The sequence below is a fragment of the Ambystoma mexicanum genome, chromosome 2q, assembly GCF_040938575.1.
Source record: "Ambystoma mexicanum isolate Mex_15411 chromosome 2q, UKY_AmexF1_1, whole genome shotgun sequence".
NCBI classification, from domain to species: domain Eukaryota; kingdom Metazoa; phylum Chordata; class Amphibia; order Caudata; family Ambystomatidae; genus Ambystoma; species Ambystoma mexicanum.
In genome coordinates this window covers 1,477,689,742-1,477,706,055 of record NC_090924.1, presented here as the reverse complement: position 1 = coordinate 1,477,706,055, position 16,314 = coordinate 1,477,689,742, and the positions used below count along the sequence as shown (strand labels likewise).

Genomic DNA, 16,314 nt, shown 5'->3' with positions numbered 1-16,314 from the left:
AGGCCATTCAGACCTGTATGGCTTTGTAGATGTTATTGATAGTTTCCACATAATTTTTATAGTGACCGCTGAACTGGATGACAACCTGAGTGTCTTCTGCGTAGTTTGTATATTGTACACCCAACTTGTTTAGGAGATCCAGTAGTGGACGAATCTATAAATTGAAAAGCAGAGGCGACAGACAGGAGCCCTGTGGTAGACCACAGGTCTGAGAAATGTGAATGGACCCTTACCATACGAGGACCCAAGAAGGAGGCTATCCATTTGGACACCAATGTGGAGCAGTTTGCGACCTCTCCGAACCTTGCCACAAGTAAGCTGTGATCAACAAGATCGAAAGCTGCGGAGAGGTCGAGCAGCATCAACAGTTCAGTTTGGTTTTTATCTGCTTTGCCAGCTAAGGTGGACTTAAGGTCTAGCATTGCGGTTTCCGTGTCGTGGCAAGCCCTGTAACCTGACTGTCAAGTGCCTAAAATGTTGTGCTCTTCGACATGGGCCTGAAGTTGGATATATGCAAGTGTATCCAGTATCTTCAGTATGAAGGGTACATTGGTTATTGGTCTATAGTTATCTTTGTAAGTGGGGTCCAGGTTTTCTTTTTTTCAGTAAGGGAGTTATCCAGGTAGATTTGAGTGTAACGGGTACAGTGCCTTCCTCAAAAGAAAGGTTGATCAATTTGGTGATCCAAGGGACCAACAGATTAATTGACTTCTTGAAAATATTGGTGGGGCAGTCATCTCCAGGGAAGAATGTGGCTTTTACTCTTCCGAATAGTGAGAAAAGGAGAATCGTGGTATGTTGCCTCGGGAAATGGTGGGATGCGCTGTGAATTTTTGTCGTTGGTACTGGAGTCACGTTATTAAGAGATGTTTTCATTATTTCTTTGTGGGAGTTGATTTTGGACAGGAAACCCATATGAATGTCTTGAAACCATTCTGAGTCCTTTATTATTTTGTTAGATGGTGGAGGCTGGTCTTGAAATTCCGCCAGAATCTTAAACAGTTCTCCAACATTGGATTGAGCATTTATAATTCTTTTATTGTGGTGGGTTGCTTTAGCATTGGTTATGAGTTTTTTGAATTCTTGTATAGATTTTTTGTAGGCTGATAGTGTTTTCGTTGGGGTTCTTCCGCCAGATTAAGATTTTGATTGCAACGGTGGCTACATTTATTTGGCTGGGTAAGCGTTCCAGAATCAAGAAAACAACGTTAATGCTCCCAAGCAATCTGCGGGTGGTTTAGCTTCCCAGATTTTTATTTTTAATAACAAAGCCTCACAAAGGAGGGTTATGCTTGAACACATGTGGGATGATCTATGTAATTTTTTTACATATTTGGAAAATATATTTACTCATCCAAGGAAAGTGATAGATCATCTGTGGTCCCCTCGAAGCGTTGTCCCGGGCACATTGACAAGCTACCCCGCTCCGGGTGTCTTTATGTCAGTATGGAAAAAAGGGGCATAAATGACAAACTTTCCTACTGGCCATCTCCTCTGAGCGGTTTGAGGCGCCCCCTTGAATTTAGGCGCCCAAGGTTTTCGACACTTCCAGGTATGGTCTGATAGAGGACTGGAGAGGGCCGGGAAAATGTCCTTAGAGGGTAAGTTTAAGGGTTATGAGGCGGTAGCCAAAATGTTGGGGCAAGAGAAGATAAGTGTGTTTGACTACATTCGATTGAAGGGTATCTTCCTCAACCCCACCTGTAGCAGCGAGTTTGCGCACCCCATATCCCCCTTCGAACATATAATAATAATAATAATTTGGCACTAATATAGTGCGACGAACCCTCAGGTATCTGAGCGCTGCTTTATTATTACCCACAGTGTGTGGTGCTCATTTATCGACCTCGGAAGGATGAAAGGCTGAGTTTGGCCCCGCCGGGATTCGAACCTGCGTTAGCAGGCTCTGCACTGATGTCAAAGCGAGCGCTCTACTCGCTGTGCCACTTGACCGGCTGTCTGCTATTATTGGCAGTGCTGACTCTAGGAAGGGGATTCTCTCCAAGTTATTCAAGGTTATGGTGTCAGCTGACAAGACCAAAAAGACAAAATTACAAGGAATATTGGGCATATCAGAAGGGGTTGGATATTCCGAAGGATGCTTGGGAGGGAGTCTACAGGGCTATGATTCATGGGACTATCTTCACATCAGCAATGGAGCACAATTTTAAAATGTTCCATGGGTGGCATTTGGCCCCCTGAAGTTGTCCAAAATGTACAGTGGTGTCTCCCGGCTCTGTCCAAGAGGATGCAGACAAACGGGTTTGCCATTTCATATGTGGTGGGAATGTTCCAAAGTCAAGACATACTGGGCCGAAGTGCTGAGTTGAATAATGGAAATATTTGAGGTGAACCTTGACAAGGACCTGATACAAATGTTGCTGAGAGTCCTGGTGGGGAACAGGGAGTACTGATTCCCGAGATTGTGGGAGGCCATGTTGAGGGCTGGCAGAGGGGCAATTGCCCAGAAGTGGAAAAGTACATCTGTTCCGACAAAAGCGGATTGGATGAACACGTTGTGGGACATGTTTAATATGGAAACACTGACCCTGATGGTAAATGATTTGGTTGCTGACTTCCACCGGGGCTGGAGTCTCTTTATGTTGAAATGGGTGTGTTGTAGACTAAAACGTAAGATTCATGTTGCAGGTCTGCTCATACAGTGTCCAGGGTATGGGAAGGGGTGTTCGGAAAATGTTGCAATACCTCCAAGGGAAAGTTACCCATCACGAGGGGTAGGCCCTATGGGCCGCTCTGAGTGGTTCTATTAGGGTTTGGGGAAAAGGCCACACTGAGCCAGGTGGTGGCTGACCCAGTCAGTTGAGCCACTTGTACCTACTGCTTAAGACCATGTTGGAAAGATTATAGGCAGTGCACTCATTTTTAGTTGTGGGTGGAGTAGGGGAAGGGGATGCAGAGTAGGGGGTTGAAACGTGAGTTACTCTTTATGTCTTTTGTTACTTTTGTATTTTTTAAATCTTGCAAACCTAATAAAAAACAAAGTTTAAAAAATAAATAAAATTAAGATTGAAGTAAGTAAGTAACGTGTTTAGGGCAGCACAGAAGATAGAATAAGAGTGAATAGACCACAGAGAGAGAGGCAGCGTGTTAGGCAGAATCCTGTGCAGTACTACAGAAGATTAAGACTAAAGGTATATGCAATAAATCCTCTTTGGTATCAGTCTGTACCACAAAGATTTAGTTGTTAACTGTGGCTGAGCAGTCAGACTTATCTCAAGAGGGAGATGAGCAGTATTCAGGGTTTACACATTAGGACTACAATACTATGGAACAAGGAAACACTGACCAAAGCTTTGTATCAAAAAGAATATATATATATTTATTTTACACACTCTGATGTTCACACACAAATCACTATTATAAAAGCAAGTTAAATCAGTCAAGAAAAGTATACACAACTCCCTATTTAAATTGTAGACAAGTTTGAGCCAGAGTGAAAACTGAGCAAAATGGCACAGTGTAAACCAAGCAGAAATGTCACTCTATCAATTTCTCAAAAGGGAGGGACAGGCCAAGTTATCCAGGAATATAATCTTAAACACACCAGCAACACTTCCCAAGAAGATTGCAAACAAGTTAGGCAAGGCAGTACTTTAGCATGTATAATACTGAGGTGAAAACTGAGCAAAATGGCACTTCACAAGTTTAAAAAGAGGGAAGGAAAATGTGGTTATAAGATGTGCACCAACACATTTCTAGGTGAGAAGCAATCTAGAGAAAGCAGCTGTAACAGATTTAGCCAGAGTCAATAGGCCTGTGCCAGAGTCAGTGGTACAGGGCAAAGGACCCAGGAGAAAAATGTTCTTGTAGCTGCAGTCAAGTCTTTGCTAAACGATTCAAAAAGGTGGTTGCGGAAGGTGAAAGACAATGTTAGATGATAGGGGCGGCCAACCCAGTAGGTAGGTAAAGGATTTAAAACACCTTTAGCAGTACCCAATGAAACGGGAGGCCTGGCGGAACAATGCACCTTAAAAGTAGAAGAGGCTCCTGCCTTCCTGGCAGTTCCTGCAGTTCGGGAGATCCAGCAGAGGAAGAGAGGCTCTCATCATGGAGGAAGGTTCGAGTTACTACACTGCCCAGGGATGAAACCAGCCGCGGTGCTGCCAAACTAAATAAAAGGTACGCTCCTTTAAATCGCGGTCCGGATGGACGGGTGCCTGGCTATCTGGCCTCCTAGTGCTTAGCACTGGCGATTCGACCAAGGCAGGTCCTGGAAGGCAATTGGTGAACTGGTTGGCTCCACCAGCTCAAGGGAAGAAGACTCTTGCAGGCGAAGATCTTCTCGAGTCGTCGGAGAAAAGTGTTGAGAATCTGCAGCAGGGCTTCACTGGTGGTTCAGTCGTTGCAGATGTCTTTGGCTCCTCTCCTCTTCGGCTTCTTAGTTCCATTGGCGACGTCTTGCTCTTCCAGTCCTCAGGACCCTGCTTTTATGCAGAAAGACCCCCATTCATACAGCCTAACTGTCACTGACACAGTGGGGTGGCTGGGAGAACCCCCCAGCCTATCAGGGCAGAGTGCGACTTGGGTTCCGTAGGCAACCCTGTCCAGGGGGCCTACTCCCCCTCCCACACAATGGGTCCACCAGAGACTCAGTGGCGCGAAAGGAGGGCTTCTTGGCAGAAGCCCGCCAAAAGGAGGAACAAAGGATCCCCGACCAGGGTTTGGATCACAGAGAAAGACACAAGAAAGAATTATTATAAAAGTTCTGGCAAATAAAACATACCGGAGTAAAGTTAAAATGAAAATAAACGGGCGGTATGTGAGAGGCTGTCAGTAAAAGTGGTAGCCTCGAACAATGGGAAAATCCCATAGGAAAATATTTACGGTCGAATATTTTTGGTATAACCACTGCCACCAGCCAGAAACTTTTGAGAGAGGGACTGTACGGTACCCTCTCGAAAATGAACCCCAGGGAAAAACTACTAACCCTTCCCAGTACCTCCATAGTAAGATGAGTTGTACTGGTTTAGTTCATAAGGATTGACTAGTAAAGTCAATGGGGACTTTACATGCCCTGGGAGACAGTAGTCAGTCCCAGGGTATAGAGTCTTTGTTTGGGGGTCACTATGACACCCCTGCGTTACGGCATTGAGGGTGCTGTGTGACACATGTGTAGAAAGATGATTCCTATGAGGGTGAAAAAAAACCCATAGACATTAAACACCAAAAATAGCCTAGAACAAACATAGCAAACATGCCTAAGAGTGGGAAAAAGAGTCTCACTCTTAGCAGGAGAAAAAAACAAACCCTTCAAATCCAGCAAAGCTGCTGGGGGACTCTATAGGTAAGGGAAATTAGCCATAGAATGAGAATTCTCCCTAACGCAGAACATTCCAGTAAAGAGGAGCCAATAAAGAAAAACACTGGAGTGTGAGAACGAAGAGTACGAGAAGAAACATAGAAAGAAACAAGAGAGGTAAGGTAAATAGGAGCAAGTTGAGAGTGGAAAGGTAGCCATCAAAGAGAGGCCAAAGAGGGTTAGATGGAGTCAGCAATAGTTAAGGAATACAGGAGATGGATAGAGGAATTAAAAACATATTTAAGAGGAGCTAGACGAAAGAGAGGAAGACCAGGTGCTGTTGTATGAGGTTGTTACACATGCAGAAGAGTTGTATGGAAGCACACAGCGGAGGACCTTCGGTCAAAGGAAGTCTGCCATATGGGCAACCATACGTAACAAGGCTGTGGCAGTGGCCCCATAGGGCAGTGAAGACTGCTGCAAGAGGTGGAATGACCTGAAGGCCAGGGTCTGCAGCCTCATCACCAGGCACAGGTAAGAGACATCAGCCGCAGGAGGTGGCTCCGTGGAACACCTCGCCCTGAATCCATGGGAGGAAAAGGCCAGCTCAGCCCTCCACATGGAAAGGACAGAGGGGATTGCCAGTGCTGAAGTCAGAGCAGGTAGCCGATGAGTTGTCAGTGAGTCTTTCAGTTCCCAATCCCATGTGAATGCACTGGCCAGCCAAAAGCCTGGGTCGCCCAGCATAGATGAGCACAATGGGCAGGAGAATGGGCAACCACATGGCAACCTGTACAAAGGAGCAGGGACTACATGCATGTGCCAGGGAAGGTAGGATACTGTTGTAATGCACGTGCCACATGCACTGCAGGGTAAATGTGTATGTGAAGCCATGGAACCATGAGAAGCACCCATGTGTCCATGTTGCAAAGTGAACCCCTGCACCACCCCAACAAGCCATAATGACAGTCTAACAGGCAAGGTGCCCATGCATGTGCTGTGCATGATATGATATGATATGATATGATGTGGCATTTATAACGCGCCTGTACACAAGTGATTCTAGGTGTGACAAGACAAGGAGGGAGAACCGAAGGGAGGACAAAATAACTATCTTACTAGGCCTTGTGTCATTCAGATCGCACAAGTGCAGGGAAGAGGGAAGGGAAGAAGTGCCAGGGGAACGGTAAAGGGGTAGTGCAGTTAACTCACAAGTGCAGCCAGTGGGTGGCTCATAAGTGCAGAGAGAAGGGACTGTAGGGTTGCAGATACAGACCCTTAAGTGCTGGGGAGCCCAGAGGCAGTGCTAGGGCAACTGGACATGCAGGAGTCTGCACCCGAGTTCAGAGGGGGACCAGGTGACCAGTGCGCAGAGCAGGCAGATGCATCAGCAGGGGAGAGTAAGAGAGACAGTGGAAGCGAAAAGGAAGGTCTTGAGATGCTTCCGGAACTGGAGGTGCCAGACACCCTCAGCAGACACTACTCCCACCTTGCATTAGCTGTACTCATTGGCCTGAAACCGGCCCTGCCCATCATAGAAAATGGGCCTCATTATAAGTTTGCCAGTCCAGAAACATGGGTGTCGGTAAACTCACTGGCACCCTTGTTTCCAGACCGGCAAACTACGTGTCTGCCTGCCGTGGCCGATGTGCTCAACAGGTCTGACCCTATTGGGCACAGCAACCATGGTAGGCCGACCGTTCACGGAAGCGTTGGTACCATTAACAATGGTGCTGGCGCATCCAAGTCCCCACTCCCATAGAGTATGGGACGCTATGGGAATGGGGACTTAGATTTTACCGGCACCTGACTTCCCTGACCACCTGGTGGCACTGGGAAGTCAGATGCCAGTAAAATATTAGGAGTCCGGCAGCAATCCGCCGGTAGCACAGGCAGGGTTACAGCCAGACTCGTAATTAGGCCCAATGTGTGTAGGTTGACCATACTTCGTGCAGCATGAGCGTCTCGCTAGCCCACTTACTAGTATGCTTGACTGACAGCATATCATTATCCACCCAACAGGTTCACATTTGACCCCGGCCGAAGAGGCAGCGCACAAGAGGCCGACACCACTGGCGGCGCATCTTTCTCCACCCCTGTGGGAGTACCAGGAGGAAGAGCAGGAGGGAGGCAAGAAAGGCCACATGACACCAGCCCAGGTTGTGCAAAGTGTGCAGACAGCCAGTGTCCCCTCCACCGGCTGCGCGGGTGGCACAGGAGGCAATACACATGCTTCTGCAGGTGCAAATGCCACACCACAGCCAGCACCTCAGGAGATCCCCAAAGAGTCACATGGTGCCACCACTCACAAATCTGCACACACCCATCTGCCCACTGAGACCCACTCCTCACCTGTGTCAGATAGACATTACCAGCACCAGGCTGAGCCATGCACAGGGACTGATGTCACTCCAGATGATGAGGAGGATTACATGGGCTTCAGACCACCCTGCTTCAGCCCCGGCCCTCTCCAAATTTCACAGCCTGTGCCACAGCAGTCAGTGGCTGCAATCTGGGTGAGGCTGGACGCCATGGAGCAGAGCCAAGTAACAGTAGAGAACCTTGCCGTGCAGCAGAGGCACGTTAGGACAGATTTTTTCTATACTCTGGCCTGTTGGACTGATGTACAAAAGGCCAACCTACATTGTGACAGGGACAACTCTGGGAATCTGTAGCCAAACCAGTTCAGGTAGCAGTGACAGGCGGTCTAGGCTAAGTTCTTCAGAGGGGGTGAGCTTATATGGGATCTACAATGAGGTCACACAATGGGCATCACAAATTACACTTAGACGGGATGTATACACATACAGTTATGTATTTATGGCCAAAACACACTATGAAAAATTACTACTAGCAAGTAGAGTTATCACACAACACTATTACACATAGACACATTTATACATTCACTTTGTTATAGGACATAAAACACATCAGAAACTCCTGCAAATGAAAGGTTTGAATGGTATTATGCTCTCAAGGTCCACAGAGAATGTTCCCTGACTAAAATTGTCAAGCCTAAATTGTCTGGGACTTTTTGCCCAATAGTTCAGGTAACGTTTTTGCCCAATAGTTCAGGTAACGTTCCACAGTTGTTATGAAGCAGGAAAACATGCAGGTAGGGTCTCTGGGGTCCAGTGAAGAGTTCTTAGGGTTAGGGTAAAAGTAAAACTAACTACCAAAAGTAGACCAAACATTCAGAGGTCTTGCGCAAACAAGCAGTGGCAAAGCCAAACATATTAGAAAAAAGGTTTATTATAAGCCCATTGACTTATAATGGGAGTATAGGGGTAGGTAGGAAGCTCTGTAACTTACCCCCATACTTTGATTCTTCCCCCAGACTTGGCAGGACAAAGAAAGAGGGTCAGAGGTTGCTTTCCCTGCTGAAAGTCACAGTCCTCGATTCACAGGGTTGCAGGTTCGAGCTGATCTCCGGTTGGTTTCCTTCGGAATTGCAAGGACTCTCAGTTGAAGAATGCAGCAAAACTCGATGCAGCACCGCTCTCAGGGCTGGACTCGGGTAAGCTATTTCGGGCGGTGGTCATCACAGCACTGCGATGTAAAGGGACTCAGCAGCTGCATCCCGTCGATGCTAGGATGCCGAAATTTCTCAGAGTTTAGCCTTGCAGGGGTAGCTGAGGATCCACCAAGTTTCATTCCGAAACTCAGAACGGTGACGGCAGCAGCAGGGTAACCCAAAATCGAAGCTGGTCAGCCACAAGACAGTTCCAGGGCACTTCTGAAGGCTTCCTTCGGCAGGGCACCGAGCAGATGTCGGGAATGGATGGACGCTCCACTCCAAGGGTCGCAGCTAATTCGCGGGACTACTAAAGATCACAAGCAAGACAGGGCTCCTCCAGGACAGCAGCAGAAGTAGGTTGCCAGGCCTCCTTCTGTCATGTCTCAGGTTTCTTTGTGGTTCTCACACCCTAACAGCAGTAGTCCAATCAGGACCACTGGCAGGAACATTCATACATACCTCTCAGACACACTGGGCCTCATTCCGAGGATGGAGGTAACCATGCCGCTTTTTGCCCCCATAGGCCTCAATGGGAATGGGGATGATGCTAACAATGGGCCCGTTAATGACAGGCCCGGTGTTAGCATCCTGGTCTGGTTTTACCAGGTGTCCTTAGCGCGTCCCGCGACCAGACCTCGTAATGAGGCGGTAGGTGGTTAATGGGGCCGGCAGCTCTACCGGCCCGTTAGCCCCCTACTGCCTTCCTCGTAATGAAGCCCAATGTGTGGCAGCACTGCATTTGCGAACAGTGCATCATTGTCTGCTGGGTGTGGCTTATCCAGATAAGGGAGTAGGAGGACATTTCACCTGAGGAAGATGTTGTGCAGCATGGCACAAGCAACAGATCTCTAGGCTACCTCCTCTGGCCTGTACCTTCAGCAGGAAGAAACAGCTTTTCTCAATGCAGAGCCTGGGCCATGCTTTTTCAGCATTGTAAACCACCTCCTGTGGATTGCACACAGATATCATCAGACATGGAAGTTGGGGATAACCAGAGCCACATGCAAGATCATAGGACACATATGTCAGTCGCTGTGCCATGAGAATGTGGATCATGTTGCATGTCTTGTTGAAAGACCCTCTCTTGTGAAAGGTATGTAGCATTTGTGCAACATGGGTTACATTACCAGTAATCCAATGATGTGTGACATACTACAGGGGTACATGTGCATTGCCACTTAGAGGTACACTGTGCGCACAGCTCACAAGCAAGTTGTGCCAGACATGGCCTGCGGTGGGATGTCAAATGTGTATGTTGTTTGTGTTGGGCCTGTGGTGAGCAGTGCAGTCAGGTAGTGCCCTGCTGGGTTATATGTTGTACTTGTGCAGGTTTATGGTTTGGTCATACCTGCCACAATGTACTCACCCATCCTCCATGTCCGTTGCCATCTGTGACTGTCAATATGTGCAGGCAGGGTACTGTAACAGTGGACCATTCATGGAGTGAAACTGCTTCCTGTTATGGCATGCCACTTTGGATGACTGGGGGACAAACTACGCCACATGGGTGCAGTCACGTGTGGCAATACTGTTTGACATGTTGGCTGCTGCTTAGACACGTGCCTTTGTGGCATTTATCTGTGCCAGGGTGGTGGGCAGAGAGATGTGCTGGTAAGATGGCACACGGATGCCTCCAGCACCTGCCAGAGCACAAGTGTACAAGTGGGCTAGAACATTCCATGCAGAATTCCCACATTGAGCTGGAAGGTGACGCTGGCAAGATAATCCGGAACAGACATGCATGTCCCAGTTAGCGATGGCTGATGGCAGCATGTTGTTTTAACATGTGTTTGGGCCAGGTGCAGGCCTGATGTAGTCTTTGAGAGTGGATTGGGTGTTCCTGTTACTTGTTTTCCATCACCTGTATGCATTTACGAGTGATAGTGATTAGTGGGTTCGATATATTTAGTCTGTGTGCTAATGACCACTCTAGATTAGAGTATTCTCAATACCCTGGTCCGGCAGCGAACATACTTTTCCCACAAACCCACCCACTGGGGTTATAAATATAGTAAGCAACTTTAGATGTAACATCGCTGTATACCAGTATTGCTCACAATTCGGCGGTTAAAACCATAGATTACACCTTTCGCAACTGTTCAGCATCATACCTTAAACATGTGGAAATGTTCAAGAGTTTTTGAGATTCACGTTATGCAATAATGTATGTTTATTTAATTATCAGTACTACGGACAAGCAAAGGGGGTGGCCATGGGTGCGAAATTTGCGCCATCCCTGGCTAATCCATTTATGTCACAATATGAAGAGACACAATCAGGAAGTCTCTTGTCACAATTTGATTGCTTGATGATGATTTATTGATGACATTTTGATTATTTGGAAGGGTTCACAAGAATCATTTGACAATTTTGTGGCACAAACTAATAATAACACCTTTGGCATTAAGCTTTCTGGCATTAAGCTTTCTGGCATTAAGCTTTCTGGCATTAAGCTTTCTGGCATTAAGCTTACTGGCATTAAGCTTTCTGGCATTAAGCTTTCTGGCATTAAGCTTTCTGGCATTAAGCTTTCTGGCATTAAGCTTACTGGCATTAAGCTTTCTGGCATTAAGCTTTCTGGCATTAAGCTTTCTGGCATTAAGCTTACTGGCATTAAGCTTTCTGGCATTAAGCTTTCTGGCATTAAGCTTTCTGGCATTAAGCTTTCTGGCATTAAGCTTTCTGGCATTAAGCTTACTGGCAATTCGAGCACCACACAGATAGATTTCTTGGATATACACATTTTTAATGAAGATGGCACAGTACAGACAAGAACTTATCGCAAACCCACAGAAGTAAACTCTGTACTCTTTGCCCGAAGTGGTCACCAACGAGCTACCACTAACAACATACCAGGTGGTGAATTCTACAGAGCTAGAAGGAATTGCAGCCGTGATAGTGATTATGTCAAAGAATGTGATATTCTCATCCAGCATTTCTTGAACAGAAAGCATCTGACAAATTTTCCAATACGAAACAATCAGAACTTCTATTGGAAAAGAACAAGCGAAGGGATCAACCCCAACACATTTCAATTATCACTCGATTTTCCAAAGACTCTGCAATCCTGTATAAATTGGCTGTGAAACACTGGCACATCCTCAGACTGGATAAAGATCTGTTACCTTTTCTGTCTAATAAATCCAAATTCACTTTCACTAAAGCTCATACAATCAAACAGAAAGTGAGCCCATCTTTTCTTAACATCAATGATGAATGTTCTAACAGAAACTAGCTCAAGACAACAAATGTTTTTTCATATGTGGTAATTGTAATTTATGTAAATATGCTCATGAGAATTGTCAAAACTTCAATGACAACTCTGGCACAATGGTCAGGATCAAGGACTTTATGAAATGTAAAACCTGCTATGATGTATATGATATAATATGCGTTTGCGGCAAGTTGTACGTTGGTAGCACCATCAGGCAGCTGAGAGTCAGGATTAGGGAACACTTAGCGAGCCTGAGGAGTAATGATCCTAAATCACCATTGGTAATGCAGGAACATCAGTTGGCCAACAAAGCAGATTTACAATATATTGGACTTATGAAAGATAAGAGGGGGTAGAGAGGTGGGAATATACTGTTTAAACGGAGACAGTTGGAATCCAAACTAATTTGTTTTTTACAATGTACTTTTAGCAGTCTTAATACCGATCATGAAATTAATGTGTTTTTATCATTCCTAAGTAATTGCTCAGTATTCTCATGCTCTATTTCAGGTAACATTACGTCATATTCTATTAACTGAAGATAACAATTTTGTGTTATCCTTGGCATTAATAAGGCCACACTGACTTGCACTCCAACATCACATACACTACACACCATACATATTTGGTTGCCATTCTATTGGAACTAGTCAAAGCATATGATCATTTTCAATATGGTCAGGCTTTTTCATTCAACTCCCTAAGAGAGGTCCTATTTGTCCTTTATTATGAACCTTATATATATCTACTTATTTCAAATCTTCTTATTATAAACCTTACTTCAGTATACTTACTTACACCTTTCATTGAACTCTTTTTTATTGTGCAACTGTTAGGCACATTGATTGGTTGACAACATGCATGTCTCACACATAATGTGACTGGCGTGTAATGCTACTATGCGTGATAATCCGCAACAGATAACTTGAATATTGTCCTTCGATGTCCTACTGTCACATCACCATTATGCAGACACTTACAGTTGTATCTCTAATGAAGACATTATCGCTTCTTTCGTCTTAACCACTCCAAACGTGATGTTCATGGTTGCCTTGGCTAGATGCTATACCATATAATTTTATGCAATCAATTCCTTCCATATCATCAGACATTATAATTTTTATTGCACAAACTTTACAGTAACATTGGTCGCAGGTTGGAATCCCGGCAAGGCCAACTCAGCCTTTCATCCTTCCGAGGTCGATAAATGAGTACCAATTTTAGTTGGGTGATATTGTATGTAAATATGTTCTCTGTAAAGTGCTTTGGATGAAGGCGCTATATAAATAACACATCATTATCATTATCATAATATTGCTTTAATATGTCCAACAATACAGATGTAATGTTTTTGTTTACTTGTTACGTCATGCGTTTCTCACGCATGACGTCACCATGTTAGTATGTCATTTCTGGGACGAACTTCTTAGGTTAAAGATGCCTCACATCTGAGTCCTTTCACCATAGGACTACGTGCACACCATTACGGTTCCGGGGATTGGGCCCATTTCTCACTTTCTTTTACCTATTCCAGATTAGCACATTCATTCTTTTCTATTGCAGGCCTTTATTATGATGTTCAAGCTCGAGATGGGGGCCCCTTTCCTTGTGGATTTGCAAACCATTGGCTTCTTCATGTTGAACGGATTAGCTTGACCGAAATAGCTTGCACATCATTACAATTAATACACTGGGGATCATTCAGAGTATGGAGGTAGACATGCCGCTTATAGAGGCATGGATACCCCCATACCGGGTACCGGGTCCGGGTTCCCTGAATGGGGAAATATCAGGCCATTCCGACCTTGGAGGGCCCGGTATTTCCCCATTCAGGGAACCCAGACCCTGTGCATCCCCTTTCCCATTCGAGCCCCCAACAGGCTCTATGAGAATGGGGGGCATGCTAACAATGGGCCTGTTAATGACGGGCCCGTTGTGAGCATGCTGGACTGCTCTCTGGACCCGCTAAGGACGCCTGGTTTCACCAGGTGTCCTTACCGGGTCCCGCAAGCGGACCTTGTAATGAGGCTGTAGGGGGTTAATGGCGCCGGCAGCTCTACTGGTGCCGTTAACCCCCTACCGCTAGGGTCATAATTGTGACGTGCGAGTCACGTTGCGTGCATGCGCGAGCCTCGTTCGGGCTACGCGCATGCGCAGTTGAATAAAGTGCGCCGGTGCCGGCAGTTACGGCCAGGACGCGAAACGGCCAACACCGTGTCCCGTGTGTTCCTGCATGAATGGGCGCAGGAGTGCATGCAGGCAGGCCTGAGGCACGGGCGGCCACACAACATCGTGGCGACGAGGCGGGACACCAGCGGGGCGTAGAGTGAATGCTTTCATCTTCACAACGCAGCACCGCGGTATGTTACGAACCCGGCGCGAACACAACAGAGGTGTTTTCACGCTTCGTAGAGAGCAGTAGCGGCCTGAAAAGGTGCTCGTGCACTGCTTTTTACCTGAAAAGCCTCTCATAACCTAATTTTTGGAAACTCTGCAGTCTTCACCAAACAGGAGGACTGCACCTCAACTAGCCACCACCACCCAAGGGGCAGCTGGTGCAACATTCAGGCAACTTGGAGGGTCAAGGACCGCGCACTGTTCCAAGATATGTCCACTAGTCATCCAAGGCAGGTTTGCGGCCTCAAACCCACCACGAGGTGCCTGTGCGACCTGTGAACATGGCAGAGAGCGACGGCGAACAAGAGGCAGCGAGAGTGGTGGTAAGGAGGCAACAAGGGCGTTACTACCCATGCAAGAATTCGACATGACGGGCCCTCCTTCCAAACTAGGCCCGAGGTGGCTGCTGTGGATCAAGAAATTAGACATGTACTTTACTGCGACGGGGGAAACCGATGACGTCGCAAAGAGAGCCACCCTGTTGTACTCGGCGGGCATGGACGTATTACGCATCTATGAGTCCCTGAATCTACAGGTAACAACCTATGACGCCGTCAAAGCTGCTCTTGAGAACTACTTTATCCCGTTGTCCAATGTGGACTACGAGAGATTCCTGTTCTGTGGCGAAAAGCAGCGGGAAGAGGAGTCACTCGACCAGTTTTGCGCTCACCTGCATCAAATGGCTACAACTTGACGGTGGGACAATGAGGAATTCATGGTTCGAAATCAGGTCCTCCAAGGCTGTGGCTCAGGCAAGTTAGGCAGGCAAGTTTTGAGGGAGCCGGGTTGGACTCTACAACAAATTTTGGACAGCGGCAAGACTTATGAGCTGGCGGAGTCAAGGGCTGCCAAAATGGATGCCGCAGTGCGCCCGGGAAAAATGGAGGAGGCTTTTGCCATTGGCAAACAGGGGGCGTCGAAGGCTATGTGGGTCCAAAGGCGCCAGGACACGGGGTCGGTGCAAGCGGCATCATCTGTGTGCCAATACTGTGGATATGACCTTCCACACTCCGAAGAGTGTCCGGCCAAGTCGAGAACATGCGGCAGATGCAACAGTCCTGGTCATTATGCACGGATGTGTCGTGCTCCTGCCCCGGTGACCGTACAGAGGGGCCCCGCCAGGGCGTTTGGCGGAAGTTCAAGGAGACAGAGGAGCGTTGCCGTACTAGAGCAGGAAATGCAGTGGCTCAACATGGCAGAGGAAGAAGAAGATGAGGAGGAGGAGGTGTTCTTCATTTCAAGTTTGGCCACACGGGCGAGGAAGAAGAGGCAACCGAAGTGTGTTGTGGACATTTAAGGGGTGCCGACACAAGTACTGGTAGACACGGGAGCCTCGGTGTGTGTACTGGCATCCAACCACTACTAGTCCATACCGGGCCCACCGGCGCTGGACCTTTCAACAGCGAAAATATTCACGTTCAGAGGAGATACACCGCTCCCCATCAAGGGCGTTTTCGTGGCACCGGTGTCCAGAGGAGGCAAGACTATCAAAGCTAATGACCCCCAAAGTCTTTTCACTTTAATTTCCGGTATTATACATTGCTGTAACTACAATCTTTCGCTGAATTGAAGATTTTGACATTGTCTAACTTATTGGCTGATTCATGGAATTATTTTTCCCGAAAAACATGGATTTGTGCGCCATTCTGCCCGCAAATCCCTGTTTAACAAATGGGGATTTGCAGGCAGAATGGCGCACAAATCCACGTTTTTCGGTGCAAATAATTCCATGAATCAGCCCCTTAATCGCATGCCTTATGTATGCTCATTATGTACTGGGACCGAGAGTTTTCAACCAAGTGTCAGGTATGTTCTTTTGATCTAGTGAATGATATTAATTCACAATTACATACATAGGGGGTCATTACGAGGTTTGAGGTAAGGGAAACACGATGCCGGTAAAGGATTACCGGCATTGCTTACCGC

General features: G+C 46.8%; 1 protein-coding gene across 1 annotated transcript in view; it reads right to left on the bottom strand.

The window, feature by feature from the left end:
• LOC138568906 (uncharacterized) overlaps positions 1-16,314 on the bottom strand; it is a 513,515-nt gene that overhangs the window by 116,977 nt on the left and 380,224 nt on the right. The window contains exon 8 of the mRNA XM_069646685.1: positions 11,173-11,766. Coding sequence (XP_069502786.1) covers positions 11,173-11,766 — 594 coding nt within the window. The remainder of the gene's footprint in view (positions 1-11,172; positions 11,767-16,314) is intronic.